Source organism: Nannobrachium achirus (genome assembly GCF_963921795.1).
Source record: "Nannobrachium achirus genome assembly, chromosome: 20".
In the NCBI taxonomy this organism is placed as follows: domain Eukaryota; kingdom Metazoa; phylum Chordata; class Actinopteri; order Myctophiformes; family Myctophidae; genus Nannobrachium; species Nannobrachium achirus.
The window spans coordinates 16,315,543-16,339,465 of NC_137827.1; the positions used below are offsets into that span (position 1 = coordinate 16,315,543).

At 42.6% G+C, this 23,923-nt stretch overlaps 2 protein-coding genes across 2 annotated transcripts in view; one reads left to right on the forward strand and one right to left on the reverse strand.

The window, feature by feature from the left end:
* tecpr2 (tectonin beta-propeller repeat containing 2) overlaps positions 1-9,358 on the forward strand; it is a 39,147-nt gene extending 29,789 nt beyond the window's left edge. Inside the window, exons 24-27 of the mRNA XM_080751187.1 lie at positions 5,614-5,762; positions 6,365-6,506; positions 7,167-7,316; positions 8,207-9,358. Of these exons, the coding sequence (XP_080607313.1) occupies positions 5,614-5,762; positions 6,365-6,506; positions 7,167-7,316; positions 8,207-8,355 (590 nt within the window). The 3' untranslated portion in view covers positions 8,356-9,358. The remainder of the gene's footprint in view (positions 1-5,613; positions 5,763-6,364; positions 6,507-7,166; positions 7,317-8,206) is intronic.
* An 8,471-nt stretch (positions 9,359-17,829) lies between these two features.
* Positions 17,830-19,998, reverse strand: ankrd9 (ankyrin repeat domain 9; the record flags this gene model as incomplete). The annotated part of the gene is made up of 2 exons (XM_080750853.1): positions 17,830-18,865; positions 19,733-19,998. 2 exons carry the CDS (start codon positions 19,996-19,998, stop codon positions 18,229-18,231), a joined length of 903 nt encoding a protein of 300 aa, XP_080606979.1. The 3' UTR covers positions 17,830-18,228.
* Positions 19,999-23,923: the final 3,925 nt, after the last annotated feature.

The following is a 23,923-nucleotide window of genomic DNA, read 5'->3' on the forward strand; positions in this document are numbered from 1 at the left end:
AGTCGCAGTGGTGTCGCATTTAGAATGAAACCCTGCAGATCATGTCCGTCCGCCCGTCACGCTCCTTATATGACCAAGACATCTCCATATATGGAGCTGGCCAATACCTCTACATCTGACCTCACGGACTCCGGATATGGATATATTCAATTCAATTTCAATTCAAAGGGCTTTATTGGCATGAGAAAACATACGTTTACATTGCCAAAGCAGAAGTGTACACAATACAATCCAATCAGAACAAAATATGTACATGATATGTACATAATATGATATAGCTGACCTGTTCTGACATCACTATGATGACTCGACCAGCCAGATTAATAGTTTAACTCCTGCTTCTTAACTGTGCCGTATTAAGAAGCTCTGATGTTTTCAGCGTCTTACTGGTGTAGTCGCAGTGTTGTGTTGTGTAGGTTTGTGTTGCTGTTTGTGTAGCGTAGTCTGGTTCTGTCGGGTCAGAGTGTTTATGTTTAGATCGGTTGACCTAGAAGACGCAAAGTACTGGAGTCAGCACAACTCTGTGTGTGTGTGTGTGTGTGTGTGTGTGTGTGTGTGTGTGTGTGTGTGTGTGTGTGTGCGTGTGCGTGTGCGTGATGTATTAATGCCTATGGGGGGCAGGGGTTATTTAAGTTGGATTGACAGCGGGTCCTTGCATAAGAGTCCAAGATTGTCCTCTGCTTGAAGTAAGATGTCAGGGGTCAAAGCAGGCAGAGGGTGTGTGTGTGTGTGTGTGTGTGTGTGTGTGTGTGTGTGTGTGTGTGTGTGTGTGTGTGTGTGTGTGTGTGTGTGTGTGTGTGTGTGTGTGTGTGTGTGTGTGTGTGTGTGTGTGTGTGTGTGTGTGTGTGTGTGTGTGGAGTCACAAGACCAGAGTTTCCACAACAGATGACCTGTGCAAAATGCACTTATGCACTTATACAATGTGACAGCGTTGTTGTGTGTGTGTATCTTTATCCACTTTCCTGATAAAAGAAGTCCTTGAATACTTGCGTCAATGCCTTTGAGTGTGCACGCGTGTGTGTGTGTGTGCGCGGGCAGTGGGCACGCACATTTTTTAACTGTTGCTGTATGCAAATGATAAGCAAAGTTTGCCATGCCTTCGGCTATACATAGCACGCATTACATCAGTAAGTGACACATGACACCACTTGATTGACAGAAACTTCAATATAACTATGGGAATTGGGAAGCAACAAATACTGATAAAAGGTTTTAAACTATAGGTTTGAAATGTTTAGCATAGTATTTCTCCTCACCTAAAATGAAAATTTACAGACTAGCCTCTCCTACGCAGAGGGTTGGAGCGACACACCCACCAGCTGCAACCATTTAGAGGTGAAGGCAATCCACTGCTTCCAGTCCCGAAAAGAAACCAGAAAGACTGCTATTGGCCGCAAACGCAGTGAGGGCAGGTCTTCACTCGGTAGAACCAATAGCCCAAAGCCCTATAGAAGCAATAAGCATACCCTACTTTCATTATTGTAAAATGAATGGGACCATAATTACCGCATATCATGATTATGTAATAAATACTATTAACTAGCATGTTGTTTACTAAGGAAATAAATTCAAGTGTAAAGTGCAGCCAAAAGCTTGTTCACTTGTTTTAATGGGAACTGCACTCTTAAGAGATTCTGAAAATGGGCTTCAAATACAGATGAGATTTCTTGCCGCCGGAACTGCACCTTAAGGCCTCTCCATACTTAGACCGAAATGTTCGGTGAGTTGTGTTTTTTTCCGACGTGCCAATTTCCGAACTCTCGTTCGGTCCAATGCTTGAAACGGCGGTTTCGGTCGAAGTATGGAGAGGCCTTTACACCTAACCGGACCAACATTGCTTTAACCGACCAACATTGCTGTGCTCTCACTACTGGGGTGAAAAAAGGAATTCTGTTGCTTGCAGCCCATCTGCCTCAACGTATGGCGTGGTTTGCGTTCAGACGTGCTGTTCTGCACACCTACAGTAGTTTGTAACGGGTGGTTATTTGAGTTACGGTTGCCTTTCATTAATTTTTCCTACAGAACTGCTCTTCGTGTCTTTTTCTGCAGCATTCTCTGTAAACTCTAGAATGGTTGTGTGTACCAGTAGATCAACAGATTATGAAATGCTCCTACCAGACTGTTTGGCACAAGCAAACATCACACATTCAAAGTCACTTAAATCACCCTGAGTATGAACAACAGCAGATTGTATTGATCATGTGTTCATGCCTAAATACATTGAGTTGCTGCAAGGTAATTCGCTGATTAGAAATCTGCGTTGACGGGGCATATCACATATATGCTCTAATGCAGAGCGCTGCAGGTTCGAATCCCAATCCCGACGCATTGAAGTGAAATAAAATAAAGTGCCTTTATTAAAAGCTTCAAACTGCATTTCACATTTCAGATTTACTGTAGAGATTTTTGAGTGGCACTAGACTAGAGGAAAGGCCATGGGGTCACCAGGGTCAATACAATACACGCTACAATCAGTAGGATGAACCCTAACCCTTAGATTATGAGATCTGTTATGTTGGATCATTTGACCGACAGTCCATCCAACTGAGTGACTAATACTAGTTGTATGGCAGCTAAAAAACTAATTTGAATTCCACTACATCTCGTGCACAAATAAACCTTTATTATTGTTGATATTGACAATGAGGGAAGGTGACATGCCGCAAAGACTCTCAGGTCAGATTTGAACCCGGGCTAGCTGCAGGAAGGACTATAGACATATTTATTTGGTGCTGTATTCGCTCTTACCAGGTGAGCCACCAGGCGGCACTCCACACAATTTCAGTTTAGATTTTTAGGTGAATGATAGATAAGCATTTGAGGATTCTAAATCAGCATATTTTCTTTTTCACCTAAGCCAGTCAGATGTTTGTTTTAGCTCTGCTGTTGCTCCAAGATGGACCCCACTCTTGCACTGGGTCACATATTAGCCACTGTAGTGCCTCATGTCAACTAGACTAAATGTTTTTCATTGTTGCATGACACCTTACACTACAACCATTAAAGCCCAATTAAAACATTCGACAAGAGCCAGTGTACAAGTTAACAATGGACCTGTCCAACCTGTCCCTCTAGGAGGAGACCAGACATGACATCCCTGCTACTGCACAGTGCACACACTTCTATAGTGTACAGCTGTGTGTACAACACATGGGGGGAAAAGTGGGACTGAGTTACCAGGGGCCTTAATTATTTTATACTTTAGCTATTGAAAAATAGCAGATGTACAAGCTCACAGCTTGGCACCGAGTGCCACGCTGCGAGCTTGTAGATCTGCTATTTCTTTTAAAGTTGTGAAAATGTGTGCAAATCTTTGAATATATGTATCTTTCAAGCGAACAATTTTGCTTCTGGGGGGTCCCTGGCTGGAACTAAATCATTTGAGATGGGGGTCCGTGGCCAAATACATATCCTTTTGGGGGGCCTTCTCATGAAAAAGTTTGAGCAACACTGACATAAAAACATAGGTTTTTCAAAAAAGAAAATAGCAGATCTACACTACAAGCTTGCAGCGCGACACTCGGTGCCGCGCTGCGAGCTTGTATATCTGCTATTTTTCAATAGTTAAAGCACATAATGTGTTCCCTGTCTAAATGCTTTAAACCCCCTCCTCCCCCCATGAAGAACATTCATGGGGGGGCCCGCAGTGAATCCTTGTACCCAGGGCCCAGAATTTGGTGCGACGCCCCTGGTACCGGTACAACGTGTTCTTGGATGTTCCCCTCTGGGACATGTATGAGTTACATTTTACATACTGTACATGCATACACAAACGGACACTCGGTGTATGTACAGTACTTATGTGTACACCCACATGCGCACACACACACACACACACACACACACACACACACACACACACACACACACACACACAAACTCCATGTGCTCGTTCTCCATGTGCTCGTTTAGCCTCTTTACTACTGACGTTTGACTACAAGTGGTAACACTCGCCTACGTGCATTCCTGCCTCCTGTGCGTGTGTGTGTGCGTGCGCGTGTGTGTGAGCGAGTGTGTGTGTGTGCGTCATAGTGTGATATGATACAGGGTAGTGAGGGCCTGGTTGAGGGACAAGAGCTGTTTTTAACCACAACTCATGACTGACCTACACACTGGTCAGCTGTCTGTCTGTCTATCTTATCTGTCTGTCTGTCTGTTATCAGTGTAAACATGGGTCATCCAGTTTAGCAGATTGTCCATTTTCTCCAGAAGGTTGTCGGTTCTAATCCCCTAACAACTCCCTGATGCTACTGTGTACTGTGCTGTAAAGTAACTAGGTACATTTACTTAAGTACTGTACTTAAGTACAATTTTGAGGTATTTGTAGTTTCGCAGAAGTATTTCCAATTTACATTGCTTTTACTTTACCACTACATCTCAGATCCAAATATTGTACTTTTACTCCACTACATTTATTTGAAAACTTTACTTACTAGTTACTTTGCAGATATACATTATTATTATAATGCGTCGTTGTGAGCTTGTAGAACTGCTATTTTCAAACAGTTTGTAAGTACATTTTGATGCCAACACTTTCATACATTTACTCAAGTACATTTTGAATTCCGGACTTTTACTTGTAACAGACTATTTCTATATTGCAGTATTGATACTTTTACTTCAGTAAAATATGCAAGTACTTTTACAGTATATCATCATGTTAACCTCTTAAACCCCACCAAATGACAGTAGCCAAAAATCTACTAGCTCACAACAACACTCTGCATTGTGGCGTGTTGTGAGCTTGTAGATCTGCTATAATTAGCTGCTTTTGAAAATAGGGACGCCAGGGTTAATGTGGTTAGCTTAATAACTTGTACCCATTCATATGATGGTGTCGTGCACCGAAAATAGACGGCCTGCATTAAGCTCACAGGTGAAATGTGAGCTTGTTGATCGCTATTTTTGGTAGTATAAATCAAGCTTGAAGTAGTTTGTCATTTTGTTTACATAATAAGGGGATCCAGATTCAGAATCAATCGTTTTTCAGCCTACTTTTAAAATGAATAGAGGTGTAAAACATCTTATCTCTGCCATACGTTAATATTGACTGTTTGTTTTCAGTAATTCCACTATTAATACATGTGTTATTTAATTGTTCAGGTGGAGTCTGGTTGCAATGTTTTTCCACTTGCTAAATGGGCTTCAACGTGGTTGCTAGCAAAACATTTCCAATCTAGTCAATGAACATTATAATATCTCACCAGAGCCTTGTCTCCTTTGTCTCTCCTACACTAATCGTGACTTCGCTACCCATTCAGAGTGTCCAAAGCTGAATAGGAGGCCTGCTAGTAATCGGAAGGTTCCCTTCCGGGTCAGAAGTGTCCCTGAGCAAGCATTTAACCGCTCCCCAGGCGCTGTATTAATGGCACCTGCCCACTGCTCCTAAATAGTTAGGATGGGTTAAATGTGCGAATGTCCTGTGACAAAAAATACCCCAAAAGAGTGGGGACCATATTATTACAGTCTGTCTCTCTCTTACACTGTCTCCCTCTCAGCTGTCCTACTGTCTGTCTAGACAGGGAGGTGGAAGATGAACTGTTGTTCTTTGTTGCTTATAACCCACATTCTAACAACACATGTTCTGTTGTATACTCTCCTCTCCTCTGCTAGGTCCAGTCCGTCTGGTCAGTCTTTCGTGTGGCAGTCAGAACGTGTGGGCCGTGGATGCACAAGGAATGGTCTACTTCCGGGTCGGAACCCAACCGTTTAACCCCAGCATGATGCTGCCTGCGTGGATCTGCATAGAACCCCCAGAACAGGTATCAACACACACACACACACACACACACAGGGGGGCACGGTGGCGCAGTCGCCTCACAGCTATAAGGTCCTGGGTTTGATTCCCGCCGGGGGAATGCTGTGGGGGCTGGGGGCGTGTTCTCTCTTCCGCGTCATCAGCGCCCACACCATAGGTATTCTCCCCGTGTCTCGTAGGGTAGGTACCCTCACAAAAAACATGCTGTAATCCTGGTCTCTATAATGCCTCCACTGGCCAGCCGGGGCACCTGATGGAGGGTAAAGGAACTGGTTTGAATAACGTGTTCCTTCCACGCGCTACGTCCAGCTGGGGAAGCTCCCCCCTGTCAGGTGTTAAGAAGCGGTATGCTCACTCCTCATGCTCTGAAGGAAGCATGAGCTCAGTTCGGGGGCCTTCCCAGGTTGGCAGAGGGAGAGCAGCGCCCAGGATTACAGCTTAGGCAATTGGCACTCTAAAAATGGGTTACAACATTATGGGATAAAAATGTAAAACACACACAGTAATGTCTAATTTATGCCTCGTCACGACGTGTCACGCCCGCAAACTATAACTCTGGCTTAACTGTGACTTTACTGGTATTTTCTTTGTCTTTTTTTTGTTCAGCCGGTGGGCATCCATTTTGTGAGTGTCCACACCAGTCCTAATGACCGTCTCCTGTGGGGGGTGGACAACAGAGGCAGCGTCCACGTCAGGACGGCAATCAGCGACGAGATGCCTGTAGGGACAGACTGGGAGCACGTACCAGGTACTGATACTGCTATACTACTGCTACCACACGAAAAAACATGGAGATACTTGGAGATACAAGGTTTCTGCCCGACAGTGATGATATATATATATATACAGTATATATCTATGTGCAGTCTATCAGCCAGTCAGCTGGTGGTCAGTGTTCTACCCGTATAATATATATCTATATCTACAGTATGTTCAGGTTTATTAGCCAGTCAGTTGGTAGCCAGTGTTCTATCTCTATAATATACTGATCAAAAAACAAATATAATATTGTGTAAAAGTACATTTTCTTGAAATGTTCATATATTCCAGATACAAGGCACATTCAGTGAATCATTCCAAACCTTTTTTGTTAAAAGTTAGATTTTTTAGGCCATACAGCTCATGAATATCAAAAGTCCATATTTCAAAATATTACAATATTACACAAGACCACTCAAAACAAGGATTTATAATAGAGAAATGTCAACCTTCTGAAGTCAGAGTTGCTTGAAGTCCAGAGGGAAGTTCCTGCAGTCAGTTATTATTTGGGGTACTATGGCATCTGCAATGCTTTTTTACACAATATTATTTTTTTATTTTTTTAGATGGATCTGTGTATCTATGTGCAGTCTATCAGCCTGGTGATCAGTGTATAATCTGTATAATATATATCTATATCTATGTGCAGGTCTATCAGCCAGTCAGCTGGTGGTCAGTGTTCGGACGGTTTGGGTTCGTTGTCCCAGTGGGGAGATCGCTCGTCGCTATGGCATCACTGACAAAAACCCTGCAGGAGATTACTGGAAGAAGATCCCCGGAACAGCTCACTGGCTGACTGGTAAGAAGCCCTCCAAGAAGGAAACACCTTACTTTTTACATAATGAACACATGCCTGTCTATGACCTTTTGTACGGAGAGTCTGAAACTGCTCACAACACAACGCTGTATTACATTTTACGTTTGTTTTTGTGTTAAAAAAAGGTCAGTGACCAATCAGATATCTAAATGCATTCACATGATTACGTAGCTGTTGATACAATGCACGCCAAGGTAAAGAAAAATTGCTTCCAAAGGTTCCAAGAAACGCTTGTCAGAGAATAAATAAAGGTAAAGACAAACGACAGAGAGAGGCCTACTGTACATTTCTGAAATATAAGATGATGACATCTTGTTTGCTCTGAGGATTAACTTCACCTATTCAAATTCAGTGACTATCACAATCTTGATGTTGTTCTTCTCAAAGAACATATACTGTAGGTGTGAGCTGCTTCTGCATACGATTGTCCACTAAATGTCAAACTGTTCTGTTCAGTTAACAGGCATTGTAGTACAGTGTGTGATAAATGTGTTTCTTGTTTACTGGATTTGCATCTGTGTCACCACTTTAACCATTATTTCATGTTTAACTATTAGAAAATAGCAGATCTACAAGCTCACGAGCTTGTAGATCTGCTATTTTTGAAAAATCTTGAAAATGTGTGCACATTTTTGTATGTATATATTATATATAAAGCAGACATTTGTAACACAAATCCCTCTTTCTCTTGGTCCCTGGAATTAAATATTTTCAGAAGGGGGTCCGTGGTCAAATACATATAATTCTAGGCGGTCCTACCACTGACAGAGAAACAGGTTTTTGAGAAAACTGTTGTGTGCATTGTCGTTTGTTACGGCGTGTGTAGAGCGTTGCTGGGGTTACAGTGTCTTGTTGTGTGTCTGCCACCGCAGTGACTCCCGACGACGAGCTGTGGGCGGTGACCGTGTCGGGCGGCCTGTCTCACCGCCTCACCAAGTCCCTCCCCCACACTGCCAAGCCCCTCCCCTCCACCTCCTCCCTCAGCGCGGACGACTTCGACGACGAATGGGAGGTCATCTAAGCATGGGAAACAACGGCGACGTCCCTGCCTGCCAACACCCACCCCCCCTCCTCCCACCTCCTCTATGGATTAGAGGATTTATAACGTTACTGTTTTGACAGTGTTAATAAGTTGAACGAACAAAGCCAACGCGTCTGGGAGTGACCGGCCAGATCATCATCTGTCTACCAGTGACATCACATCATCCTCTAACCTCCCCGCAAACACAATGTCCTGCTGTACTGTCCTTACCATTTTGGATCCCCCCCGGTTGAATTAAGCTGAACAAAGTGAAAGGTCAGTAGTAGAAGGAAACCGTGTTGAATTGAATCGCTGTTTCTCAACGACCAGAGGTCCAAATGGACCCTTATAAATCTGTAGGTCTGTAACTCAGAGAGTGTACAATTGGAACCAAATCGAATCCATTTGTACACTCTCTAAATGGGGTTCCTTGGCGTAATGCGTATCAAACTGGGGGTCCTTGAAATAAATAAAAAAGTTAGTGTGAATCACTGAATTAAATCACCCCTCTCAACAGCCAGCGACATCACTTCCCATATTGGAAAACAAGGTCAATTCCGTGATATGGAAAAGTTTCCATGTTCCAACAAACGCAGGATACTGTAGCACTAGGACCAGTCCACTCTATTTGGGAACTAGTGGACACGTGTGGGACTGCAGAGACAGCGACAGGAGGTGTCGGTGGTCGCTCAGACCGATCTACAAGCTCACAACGCCGTAGCGTATTGAGCCGCATCATTGAGCTAGCCGTGTTTATTTTAAGAACGCTGTATTGACTCATGCTGTTTCGTTTACGTCGTCGCTTCGCTGTTTGACATCTTCTACTTCTGACCGAAGTGGACATCGCCTCTCACCCCCCACTCTTTGCATTGCTGTTGCTGTGACAAGTGTTTGTCACATCGTCCCAATTACCCCTCAGACTGGGATCAGTTCGCTTTCCCTTGTTCTATAGAGCATCGCAGCGGAAGTTGATTCCTGGGGTCACTACGTCATTCCCCATTCATTTTCGCCATAGACATTTACAAAAATATTTATAACAATTATGTTAAGCCTCGAACCAAGCCATCCAGGATGGAGGTGAATCATGGTCATAACCTTTTTTTCTATGAAAAGAACATTTTGAAAATCGCTAAACAAAGGGTAGTTATTAAATGTAGTATATCAAATAATGTAATATTAAAATATGTTTTCACATAGGATCAAAGGTTATATGGTCATGATTCACCTCCATCCTGGATGGCTTGGTTCGAGGCTTAACATAATTGTTATAAATATTTTTGTAAAAGTCTATGGCGAAAATGAATGGGGAATGACGTAGTGACCCCAGGAATCCACTTCCGCTGCGACGCTCTATAGCCCACCTACTCCTTCTGCGTAGATGTAGTATTCGACCTAGGCCGTGGTTCTCAAAGTGGGTTCCTGACTCCTGTGCAAAATGAATACATACTTTAAGTTTAACCACATTGGCGCTGCTATTTTTTAACATTTCTTTATACATTTTGAAAGTATTATGCTTTTTTTTTAAACAAATCTTCTCTTCTGGTGGTTCCTGCCAGGAGCGTCCGCGGCCAAATACATATCAATTTGGGGGCAATGTTATAATAATTTTGGATTTTTCACTATAGTTTAGTTTTAGTTAGTTTTGACAAAAAAAAATCTAATTCAGTTCGTTATAATTCGGATTTTGCTCGTTTTTATTTGTTTTTATTTTTTTGACAACTAAAGTTAGTTTAGTTTTTATTAGTTTTAGTGTTTGTTTTTTCATACTTTGTGTTATTAGTTGAAAATGTTTTTTTCAATTTTAGTTTTCGTTATTTTGTTAGTTTTCGTTAACTGTAATAACCTGTTTGGGGGTCCTTGACATGAAAACGTTTGAGAACCACTGAGCTTAGGAATCCGGCTACTACTTCTTGGAATAATTCATTTGATATGTCTATATTATAAATTGTAGCGACTGGCAAGATTAGGCTACTTCATTTGGCATTTATGTGGGGGAACAAAAAAGGTATTAACACACCCCCCTTACAAATAATACATTTTTGGAGCAGGCAACCTGACAACACTAGACGCTAGCTAGGCTTACACAGGTGCTGCGGAAAACCTGGTGATTTGAGATGAATTATCCCCCTTTATTGTTTCTTGGCGTCGCACGTGGGATCCCCATTTGGATTACTATATACTGATTAGAAGGGAAACAAAATGGACAGCAGATTGAAACTCTGGGATTTTAAATGACAAGAAGAAGGGATGTAGGTTTTATTAGGGTGCACTTTACTCCTTTTAAATGGATAGGAGCTGTATATAGTGAAAGGCGGGACCAATGTATGGTACATGATTGTTTCTGCTGGTGTATGAGTTTGTACAGGAGTGTGTGTATGTGTGCATGTACGTGCACTCAAGTTGTGAAATTCAAACCACTGACCTCGGTGCCATCTCTGTTTTATCCTTTTTTGTTTTTAAATATCGATTACTCCTTCACCTGATAACCTCATTAGTTGTAAAGGCGGTTTTCTTTTTTATTTTCATCTTGTTGGAGCAAATTATTGTTCATAATTTCTGTTTAGCACTTTAGCAGTTTTAATTGAGACGTCAGCTGACTGGCTGCAGAATGGTCTGAAGCTGGTCTGAACACTAGGAAAATAGGGATCCGATCTACATGCTCACAACATGTGTGAACTTGTAGATCTGCTTTTTGGTGCGCAACGCCAGTGTGCAAACAAAGCCTTTCTCTTCCACAATCTTTGAATGCCGCAAAGATAATTCCAGAGAGGAAAGTTATCTTCTGACATGTTCCTCTTTCAGAATTTTGCAAAGTTCATAAAGAGTTGAAATAAAAAATAACTTTAGGAATTTCGATCTCTGCTAAGAAGCTTGCCAACTAACTAGGTTTAAGCTCATTTGTTTTCAAGTCGGGTTATTTGCGAGAATGCACAAGGCGAAACGGAAGTTGGGAAATTACTTATTTTCAGAGCTTGTGAATTACAGACGGGTCGGCAGAAGCATTTGAAAGTTGTGGCAGTGCCAACCTGTCTGTCTTGAGAGACTACTGTAGCAGGGACAGGACCTTTTAACTTCAGAATTAGTTTTTTCAAGTCATTTTCTTTCTTAATTTCATTATTTTTACCATGTAGTTCATGTCATGTTCTCTCCCTCTCTCACCTTTACTTGACTTAATCCCGCACAGTTCTGGTTATATAATTTGTGCTGTGGTTCTGTGCTACCTCCAGTGCTAGCTACACTAACTAACCACTGGCATAACAACCAGAGACAGCCAATGTCTCTTCATATCAGGAATCTTTGTACAATAACAACATACAGTAAAACTCCTTATAGGACAGAATATGTACAGTACAGTACAGTTGCACTCCCAGTGTGAATAGATTGTGGTTAGTGCGTTTGCTTTGCGAGAGCAGGAATAGATGTGGTGGTAGAGAAAAGATTGCATTTGGTCATATATCCATTATCATATATCCCAGGTTGTTTTTGTAAATGAGAAATGGTTCTCAATTAACTGGTTAACCACTTAAAACCTGTTTTATAGTAAATGTATCGATGGTATACTGTCAGTATGAATCTGTTGTATACTGTAGGTATAACAGAATTACATAATATGGCATACTGTAGTTAAGAACATATGGTATAGGCCTACTGTAGGTAAGGACATATGGTATACTGTAGTTATATACAGCAGTAGCTACTTTTGGCACAGGTCACCGTTAGGGTTTAGAGAGTTTGTTTCAGTAAAAATAACAGCTGTAGGGGGACCTGGTGGCTCAGCCAGTTTAGTGCAAATACCATATGCTTCTAGTGAGCGCCAGGACCCGGAGTTTGACCCCCACCTTGTTGTCTTAAGTGTCTTTCCTCTGTCTCTGTACGCACTGTCCTATCTGAATTAAATCATAGAAATGCAACCAAAAGAAATAACAGCCTTAAATGAAAGAGATATGAGAGATATACTGATGTACCAAAAATACAGAACATCAAATTAACTCAGTCAGTCACTTAGTATTATTTGTCTTTTTATTGATGTGCTTTGTGCTCTGATTGTAGATCAGTACAGTAGCTGTTGTTTGACCCTCTCCTGACCTGTTTAGGTCAGTGTCTGTGTCACCGTTGGGTAAGGCCTGATTTATACTTAAGAGCACGTCCACACAAAGATGATTTTAGGTGAATCGTTTAGCCCTTTCGGCCACACGGGTGCGAATACGCAATTTTTTAAAAACGGGTCCCAGAGTGAATAAATCTGAAGACGCCACCCTGGCGTCTCTGTGTGTACAACCGAATACACAAACATTCATCACTCTCCTCTTCTCTCTTTTTGGTGCTTTGTGGCAGTTTTACAGCACCACTCACTGGCCTGGCATACTGTATTTACTACAGTGGTTTTGTTGCGTTCTCAGTGGGTTCATGTGGACACATGCATTTCCTGAGACGATTCTGTGTCTACGGTAAATGTTTTGAAAACGACTCAGTGAATCGTCTTTGTGTGGACGCAATCTTAGTTTCACCGCCGATGCTGTGCATTCGAAAATAGCCAGTCTACAAGCTAACAACGTGTAGCAATTGTGCACTGAGCATGTAAATCAACGTAAATGTGGCGCGCAACCAAGTTCAAATCAGGCATAACCGACCTGAGGCAACATCTTGGAGAGAATTGTCAATTTATTTGATCACAGATGTGTATTTGGCTTCACTGGTCTTATCTACTTTGCTACAAAACATTGTCCAAGTTGACTGATCAATACGAAAGATTATTCATATCACTCATCAGTTTGATTGTACGTTTGTATTACCTAACGTTAAGATCGATCCATAATATGATTGATCAACAGATCAACATACTGTAAGTGATCATCAGATCAATATCTGATGATTATTGGTTACACTCACCGGCCACTTTATATATTTGCCTGTCCAACTGCACGTTAACACACATTTCTCATCACCCAATTACATTGTAGCAACTCTTAAATGCATTTAGGCCTGTAGACATGATCTGCTGCAGTTCAAACCTAGCATCAGAACGGGGAAGAGAAATTATTTACGTGACTTTGAATGTGGCCTAAAACTTTGATACAAGGCAGGATGGATAAATTCCTTCATGTTGTACGCTCCAAATTCTGACCCTACGATCTGAATGTCAAGACAGAAACAGAGACTCATCAGACCAGCCAACATTATTCCGATCTTTAAATTCCTTAGCTTGGTGAGCCTGTGTGAATTGTAGTCTCAGTTTGCAGTTCTGTGCTAACAGAGTGGCACCTGGTGTGGTCTTCTGCTACTGTAGACCATCTGCCTCTAGGTTTGACGTATTGTGCCTTCAGGGATACTGTACTGCATACCTCGGTTGTAACAGGTTACTGTTGCCCTCCTGTCAGCTCAAATCAGTCTGGCCATTCTCCTCTCACCTCTGCTATCAACACGGCATTTTAGGCCACACAATATAGAGGGTATGCACGTGACATCATCATCATACCCGGAAGTTATGCGAGAACACCTACTGAGTGGCAAAAATCTACTTTCTGGTCTTGACAGCCCATTCATCCAAACAGAAAAGTCCTATCTGAGTGCATTAAATAACATTAAGCGACGTTAAACTCCCTTTGCCGCTCACTTTGCCACTCGATTTGCCACTCACTTTATGCATGCACATATTGCTGCTCACTGGAAATGTCGCAACATTCTCTGCAAAACCTGAACTGAAAATCCTTTTCAGTTTCTGATATACTCAGACCAACGTGTTTGGCACCAAAACCCATGCCATATTCAAAGTCACTTAAACTTCTGCCCCATTCTTCTGATGCTCAGTTTAAACTAGCAGGTGGTCTTAACAATTTCCCTCACGGTACTTGTCCGCTATCGGTCTCGTGCCGGTATTTACCCTTAGATGGAGTTTACCACCAGCTTTGGGCTGCATTCACAAACAACCCGACTCCTCCCTTGATGCTCTCCAGTTCCATGCGGAGTGTATTGTTGTCTGAGAGTAGCTCCTTATTCAGCCCTTTGTTGGTGTCTCTCCACCTGCTCCTTCCAGAAATGTACTTCTTCTCCTAAAGACGCAAATGTGTGCGTCCTTTGCTCTCCACACACAGTTGGACAGGTGTATCTGACAAAGTGGCCGCTGTGTGTATCTGATCATCTGTGTGACTGGTTGTTGGCATATCTGATCAGTAATTGATTATATGTATATGTAATGATTGATTATTGGTATTGGTACTGATCTGATCAGTGTGATGAGTGTTGGTATACTGTATGTGATCAGTGGTGATTGATTATTGGTATCTCAGATCACTAGATCTATACTCTTGTTTGATGGTTCCTCTATATGACGGTGCATCAGCAGCGAACAGACCTAAACTCAAAAACACGTCATGTTGTTTCAGAATATACAAAAAAAACGTCCAGATTTTTTATTTTAATAAAATATATATCGAGAAAATATTTTGAGTGGCAAAGAAACTAAATTATATTGTTTGCGTCCAGAATATACAAACTTTAGTATATGTATTTGTTTTTGTATATTTTGAAACACATAATGTACATTTCAGCATTGGAAAGCTGCTGAATATTGTCTTGCATTTTGACGTTCTAGAGTGGTTCTGTAAAAAACTGGATGCAGTCAGCTTGTGGGAACTCCTTCCAGTCAAGAACCATTCTGCTACTGTATAAGATGACAAGGAAAACCGACCCGTAAACTGTAAATATTGTATCAATCACTGTACAAATGGAACTACTGTAAATGTTTGACGTGAACCTACTGTTACTGTACCTTCTGTGAGCGTCCACAACTCACAGACCTGCCTGAGGAAAGGAGCTGATAGGAATATCTGGCATTAAAACCATTTGTACTGAAGGTATAGATAAGATGCTTTGTTCATGTGACCACAGGCTGGAAAAACCTTTCATGTAAAATAAAAGAAACAAGTAATTCAAGCACTTATAAGTACTTTAAAGATATTTTAACAACTACCAGTTTTAGTTCCAATTTACCCTTCCTTTCGTGTTCTCTTCAGAATCTAACATAGTGAGTATGTGGGCCTGTGATGGTTGACATGTCGATGGTACAAAGAAATAACTCCTTTGTAATTAAACTGTACGTTTTAACGTTCATTGACTCCTAGCTTTCAGCTCGTGTTTCCTCCAGGTCTGTTGACAATTGACATTGACCTTGTTAACCATTTACGCGTTATTCAAAACGTCTAAGAAATGGCTGATCTACAAGCTCACAACGTGTTGCTTGTATATCTGCCGTTTTTGAAAATGCTTGCCTATACTGACATGCTCAAAATAGGGACACCGGGTTGAAGGTGGTTAATCATAGAAACCAGGCTCAACTTGGAGTGGAGTTAATTCACATCAATTAATTTGTCCCACACAGTAATTTATCATTGTTATCGTTCCCCCTCTTGGGGAAATGGAGGGATGTTTTGAAACAACAGACTTCCCTATCTCCTTTTAGTGACGCCTGTGTAAATATGCCTCCAATACAGCCTCCATAGTCCATACTGCTACTGCTGTCTGGCTGCTCCCATAGACAAGCTCTCATGTTATCTGTAAGCTGTAATTGGTTAAGACGCTGGTCATGCTGACCAATAAGGACGTGTCGCTACTAGTGTACGTTGCCTGGGTAACTCAGGAGGAGGGGGCTGTATTTATCGAACAACACAACTGATAAAAGATTATCTCAAACGTAATCAAAACAAACCTGTCCACGGATAAATCACGGCAAATACATTACATGAAGCTATCGCTGATCTAATGTCAGTTGTTTTGGGCAGGAGGGGTTTGGTCAATACGGTCTCCGACTTCTGCTGTTGTTTTAAACTCTTCTATGCCTTTCTCCCACTCTCGGTAACAACTTCCTTAAATAAAGGTCTTTACAGAACGCTACTCTCTCCGATTGGCTCCTGTCTCATAGAGAAAGAATGTGACTTCCTGTGTACAAGGTTATCTCTGTAAGGACATGGCTCTCATTTATGGTCCTGATTACTGCTGCTGGTCTGTATTCTAGTGGCTGTCTAATAGTATACACATTGGACACCAAGTGAACATAACGTTGTTGACGGTTGGAAGCCTCATACTGTATGTCCAAAACTCTTACTTTTCAGGAAACGCGAAAAAATGAATGTGTTCCGAACTTCCGATAGATCCAATGTAATTATTATTTAGTCAAGTTCTTGTTAATATTTTCATCAGTTCATAATTTATAAAACCTGACAAGACTTTTCCCTTTTTTTTTTAAATAGCAGATCTACACGTTCACAACACATGATTTTTGGGTGATACTGTAGCATACCCAAGTGGGGCATTAATTAGGGCAAAGGTTGACCTATGGCGATGCAAGGTAACTGCCCGTCAGCAACGATAAGTAATAAGTAAAAGTGTTATTTTATTAATTTGTAACTCTGATGTTGTGGAAAGACTGAACCAAACTAACAGGATTTAACTGTGTAGATGTTAGAATCTAAAGTGAACCATCATCATCATTCTGGTTCACCAGAACCAGAGCTGGGGTCAAACTGTCACAACATGGAACACCAAACAACTTTACTCGTTCACTAAACAGTTTATTTACAATACATGATCAACAAAACATGCTACACAGCTTTATACACACGCACGCACACACACACGCACACACACACACACACACACACACTCACAGTAATTAGTCTAAAGTGCATAAACCCTTCAGAGGTTGTTGTTGGTATTTACAGTACATTTTCATGCTACATTCATACAGTAACTATCTATCTCACCCAGGCAGGCACACACCGGGATGTCCCAGAATGCACCTGTTTAACCAGGTGGTGACAGCTGTCACATGATGGCTGCCTGACACAGTGGCTGGTTGGCTAACTTTCCAGACGAATATGACAGAAATGAGGAGGATGACGACGTGTTGTCATGGTGGTACGTGCACACATATGTGCACACAGTCTCCTTCAGTTCTGTTAGGATTTGGGAGCTGCCATTTCTTCAAAAACTTCAAATACTATTACAGTGCATACAACTTTTTCATGCTAAAAGGTTGATCATATTCAAATATATTACAACATAACTGACATTTAGTGGTTTGTTATTCGCAAGTGACTCATTTTCTGTTGATATTTTGTTCTGTTTGAAGTTTTATTGATCCAGTGATCAATAAATAGATTGGCACCTTACAGCTGTCTGTCAGTCAGTTTGTCTTAACAGTCTGTCTTTCTGTCTGCTCAGATCAGTCTGCTGTGGCTACACTAAGGAGATTATGGTAAATGAATAATAGCAGCTTGTATCAAGATTCAAGATGGGTTACAGAAGGCTGTGAAAAAATATCTTCTTAGTTCGTCTCCTCTCCTTCTGACCATAGTGACGCACATTCATTAGGGATTCAAACCCCTTTGATGACATCTGAACCCGCTGTCTGTCATCTCAAATATCCCCCCCCCCCCCCCCCCAAATAGCTGATCTAAAAGCTCACAAAGTGGCGATAGGACACATTGTGAGCTTGTCGGACGGTAATCATTTTGTCATACAACAAAGTACATGTATAGGGCTTGAGTGGTTAACCCCCCAAACTGTGACAACCCACAGTCCAGAAGTCCAGTTCCTGAACAGTCTTGTGCAGTTTCCCTGAGTGTGTATGTGTGTGAGAGTGTGTGTTTGCGCGTGCGTGCGTATGTGTGTGTTTGCGCACGTATGTGTGTGTGTGTGTGTGTGTGTGTGTGTGTGTGTGTGTGTGTGTGTTAGCGTGTGTGTGTGTGGAAGTGACCCGTAAAAAAAACAGAACAACACTCCTCCCATGCTGTGTTTGATGTTCAGACTAATGGCTGTAGCCAAGTTCTTGCTGTTTACATCTGTAAAGGCAGAATGTTTAGGCCTCCAGGAGCTTTACACCTGCTGGAGTCTGAAGTCCAGAGGCTTGAGGAAGTCCGGCATGGCGTCCATCTGCTCCGCCGGGATGGACCGAACGAGGGTCTGCATGGCCTGGACGAACAAGGAGGGCGGAGTCAGACCCGCCAGCCAATTAAAAGCCCCCTCTCCGACCAGCCGCTGCCAGAGCTGCGGGTTTTTCAGCAGCTCGTCTTTGAGCTGGAAGTGCGGCTTGGGCATGAAGAGCAGCAGGTAGCCGAGACACTCGCGCGTGGCGTGCGCGTCGGCGGCCATGTTGGCCGGGGCGTGGCACAGGTGGTGCAGCAGGCAGTCCAGGGGGTTGAGCCCCGTGCGGTCGGCCATGTAGGGACACGCCCCGTGGCCCAGCAGCAGCAGGAGGCACTCGGGGCGCGCCAGGTCACACGCCAGGTGCACGGGGGTCTTCCCGGCATCGGCGTCGTGCACGCACCCACCGCGGCTGTTGAGGTAGAGGCGGCGCTCCGCCACCGTGGAGAAGTCCTTCACCTGGGCCATCATCATCCTCAGGATGGAGGTGCGGTTGTAGCGCACCGCCACGGACAGGTGGGGCGGAGCCGCGTGCGTCTGGCAGCAGCAGAAGCTGCGGCTGGGCATCTCCAGCGCCCTCACCGAGTACCTGGATCACATACGCCACGTGTTGAGTATTGTTAATGTCAAGGGTTGTAAGTTCACAGGTTTACATCACATGTGCGAATTGAACATCTGCGGGGCAATGTCAGCATCTGATTCATACAGGTTTCGCTCAGATTCAAGCATGTTTAAAGCGCCTTAAAGTTCCCCTCCAGGCACCTTTTAAATTTGTTAAAAGAAATACTCTACTATGATATACTGTACTGTTTAATCTGGTTCTCCTACATAAATAATATTAAACATAAATAACATAAAACATAAACATTTAATAACATAAAAACTCTGAAAAAGAGGTTGGAAACACATCTACTCATTCTCCCTCATTTAGGAATTCGGGATCAATGAATATTCAAATATGCAAATATATCACCGGCCTCATAGTCCCCCCCCCCCCCCCTGCCCAAACCAATACAAAGTGGTTTCAAGTTTCGGCAAGTGGCTAATTTGCATATTGGACAATGATAGGTTTGTGGGATTGGTGACGTCGCACAGAGAGTCTCCACACCTCCAGTGCCTCTAAGGAGGAATTAAAGCTGCAGTCTGTAACATTTTCATTGTCTACCCATAATTTGAACCTAGATCCCCTGGACCGGACGAGCACCAAAATTTCAACTGTTGAACTATAACAGAAAGCCCATTAGTAGAGAGCTACAGGTTCTGTTGACAACAACTACAACCGTTGCAGTTGTATTAGTCGTATTGTATTAGCATACTCTGCCATACACCTCTGTCAAAATACTATATTTACAAACAAATCATACAGACTGCACCTTTAACTGTGGATTAAAGGTGTGAAAAAAAACAGTGGATGGGGACTTTTAAAGGCGGAGCCCAGCCCCATGATGAGACCTACCTGTCGAGCAGGTAGCGCGCGTACTGCTGGTGGTCGTGCACAAGCGCGTACAGCAGGGCCTCGGACGGCGTGAAGGAGCAGGCGCGGCCATCGTCCTCCCAGTGGAACACCTCCATGGTGCGCATGTCCTCCAGGGCCCAGACGGGCAGCAGGTCCCGCACCGCGCAGTAGAAGGCATACGAGCTCCTCTGGCACTGCTTCTCCGAGCGGTAGTCGGCGTGCCGCTCCCACGACTGCTGCTGCTCCACGCCCACATCCCACGGCATGGCTCCGCCCCTTTCTGAATGTCTCACTCCTGGTGTCGTTTTAAAAAGTCCTGGTCGTTTTAGAATGTCAGTTTTAAAATGGCTTGGGTCTGGGTTTTTAGGCAGAAAATACAAATCCTGTTTTTGTTTGTGTTTTGTTTTTTTGTTTAAATGCTTGAACCGTGCACCATTTGTTTTGTTTGTTTGGTATTCAAAAAAATATATATAAAATTGGTATCCTCACTGCTCAGATGTCATGGAGAGGAGGCGAGGAGAGGAGAGGAGAGCGAACCCATCAGCTGCCGGCTTACAGTCACAACAGAGGGGTTGCATAACAACATCACATGAAAGTTTAAAGGTATGAGAGAAAAACAAACAGCTAGGAGGGTAAAAAAAAAGACTCCTGCTCCTGTCTTCTTGTCTTCAGTGTGTCTCTGTCTGTTTGTCTGTCCCTAGGGACTCCCCAGTACTGTTATTGACAGCACAGGTTCAAACCCCTTCCTCCTACTCCATGAGAGCATTTTATACCCCCTGCGCCCCGCCCACCAGCCACCACCCCGCCCCCGGCTGCTCCTCATTGGCTGAGGGCGCAGCTCGTTTTCCAGAGCCAGTCAGCGTGACGTCACAGCTCCCCCCGCTCAAAGTCCTCTGGCTGTGAGCCGCGTGCTGTGACTGCTGTCCTAACTTTGACCATATTTGCAGCGCAAGGGAGGTGTGTGTGTGTGTGTGTGTGTGTGTGTGTGTGTGTGTGTGTGTGTGTGTGTGTGTGTGTGTGTGTGTGTGTGTGTGTGTGTGTGTGTGTGTGTGTGTGTGTGTGTGTGTGTGTGTGTGTGTGTGTGTGTACACGCGCACACACACTTTAATAATATCAACAGGGGGTGTAGAATTGCACTCAACAAACAAAGGTTAGCCTACTACTACTATATCAAACAACATGATTAAAGACCATGGCATAGCCTATTATGGCGAAACATAAATAGTCTTAATTGCTTTATGCTGGTCTGGTTACATAACCTTATTATTTGCTGTATTTAGACCGCCATGTGAGCTATTTGTTTACTCATCGGCGACAGGACTGTCGGTAAACTCGATATTTGTGGTGCCATGCAGAAACATGTGATATATGATATATTGTTATTATTTTGGTATTTGGGCGACGACGAGATGTTCTCATCATCATGCCCATCCGTGTCCCCGTGCCCCGCATATTGAACATACCATGCAGGACAGGACAGGTCCCCTTGGCTGTGTGTGTGTGTGTGTGTGTGTGTGTGTGTGTGTGTGTGTGTGTGTGTGTGTGTGTGTGTGTGTGTGTGTGTGTGTGTGTGTGTGTGTGTGTGTGTGTGTGTGTGTGTGTGTGTGTGTGTGTGTGTGTGTGTGTGTGTGTGTGTGTGTGTGTGTGTGTGTGTGCGTGCACGTGCGCGCGCACATTGCTGCAGCGACGCGGGAGGGAGGGAGGCGCATGTTGCTGCCAGTTCATGTTATGTAACTGAGACCGCTGCACTGCGCTGTGGAACCCTGCAGAGAGAGAGTGAGACACAGCCTGTTTACACATTTCTTTACAGCAGTGTTGTTTTCGTCGACTAAAACTATGACGAAAAATGTTTGTCGACTGCGTTTTTTTCACTGACGAAAACGAAATAAAAACGAAATAAAAAATAAGCTGTGATGACTAAAACTAAGACTACATTTATTGACAATTTCGTCAACAAAATAAAAACTAGACTAAAATGTTAGGGAGGGACTAGTGGAGAAGAGAGTCATTTTTATGTTCGGTTGCTCTCAGGTGTTGCGTGCTGAAAATAACCGATCTACAAGCTCACAACGCGTCGCAGCTGTGAGCTTGTAGATCTGCTATTTTCAGCACGCAACCAAGTGTAAAATCAGTCATTACAATGTCATCAAGGCCTGCCAAAATACATTTTAGTTGACTAAATCAACAGTAGATTTAGTCGCCTAAAAACATAATGATATTTAGTCGACTAAAATTAGACTAAAACTAAAACTTTTCAGGTGGCTAAATTATGACTAAAACTAAATGACATTTTATTCAAAAGACTATACTAAAACTAAATCAAATTTTGCTGTCAAAAACAACAATGCTTTACAGATTTCTTTATTCGCAACGTCTTAAGTTGTTGTAGCTTACATAGGCAACATTATTTAGTTCAGGGGTCTTCAATGTTTTCAGGCCAGGGACCCCCAAACTGATGGGGAGATGGAGCAGGGACCGCCTACCTCGTAGGGTGGGGGTGGGGCTACATCATTATTTATGTATTGTTTCAAGTGTATAAACATAGGATGTTATTGTGCATTCAATACTATGCTATTAAAATAATAATAGATTGATATATTCATGTTTTTATTTTAAACATGCATGTACAAGTGGCCGTACCACTGCCATTTATAAACATAGGCCTTATTAACTGAGAACTAATGTCAATACTATCAATCTGTCACTAACAATCTGTTAAAGAGGTGGTGCCATGATTCCCCCCCCCCCCCCCCCCCCCCCCCCCCCCCCTCTAAAACATGATTATCAGTTATTATGATTATACTAGGAGGAAGATTTTTTCCAAAAAACTATACAGAAAGAGTTAAAATTGGGTTTTTATGTGGCCACACCCCCAGTTCATTAAGTATGCATGGATGTCATGGTGGGTGGTGCCCCGCTGAGTTAGCCACACCCCACAGTGTTGGGTGAATGGTAAAAGGGGAGGGGTTGATTATATGATGTCATTTAATCTGTGTTTTCTGACTGGGCCTTTTGAGGCCCAGTCTTTCAGCTTTCAGGAAGAAACCAAAAATACACAGGGAAGACAAATCTTCACATTATAACCACGCCAGTGGGTCTATTAGAGTAATGTCAACTCCATAGACACATACAAAACAGAAAAAGTACAAAACTATGGCACCACCTCTTTAATTGCACAATAATCATGCATACAAGCTATTCAAAAGAGACAGAATCATGTTTTTTTAATATTTAAAGACAATTTACATTTTGTCTTTCTTTTTTAAAATAAGAATAAAACATATAAAAAGTTTTTTGTTTTTAGTTTGTTGTTTTCTCATGCCCAATAAAGCCCATTTGAATTGGAGAGGGAGAGAGAGAATTACATTAAAAGAAATTGAATTTAATTGAATCGAACATTTAGAGAGAAAAGCCCCGTTTGGGGAGTGAGGTTCCAAACGGGACAGACAGATCAGATGTGACATTCAGACCTTCAGTCTTTCATAAATATCAAGAAAAAAACTTTCAACTCATTGATTGATTGATTGATTGATTGATGATGGATTGATTGATTGAATACATTATTAGAAGTTCGCATAGGAAACAAAACAGAAATAGAAATGATTTACAGTAAAGTAAACAGGTCAGGGTGGGTATCCTAGGTCTTTAGTGGTGTAGGCTGCGGCCTATCTTAAGTTGTACACCAGGCCAGGCCCATTGAAAGATGTTGTAGCCTACTCTATCAACTCTGATTACTAACGCTGATGAAGACCTCACCTGAATGGTCGAAACGCGTCCGTGTTGAGCCTGTATGAGGTAAATAAACTTTTTTTAAATGAGATTCCTTGAGTGCTGGCAACTTCTTCACTTCGCATGTTCTTTTGAGCCGTGCACCGAAAAGAATGTATCTAAAGTGCTGCGGGCTTTCTGCTTTGTTGCAGGCGTCTCTCTACTCTATCAACTACCCTGAGGCCTGAGCCATTGATGAATTGAATACCCCAATGGAAACAAGACCGCAAGCTCTTTTTTTGGTGTATTATCCCTTTTACACTTAGTATCAATTTTAGACTAGGTGTTTTGACTATACTCGTGCTGCTCTTTAACATTTCTGTCTGATAAAATATTCAATCAATCAAAAAATCTAATTCAAGGATCCATAATGGCTTCACCACTGAGCTGATACTGAGTAAACAGTGATTTAATAGGCCTACT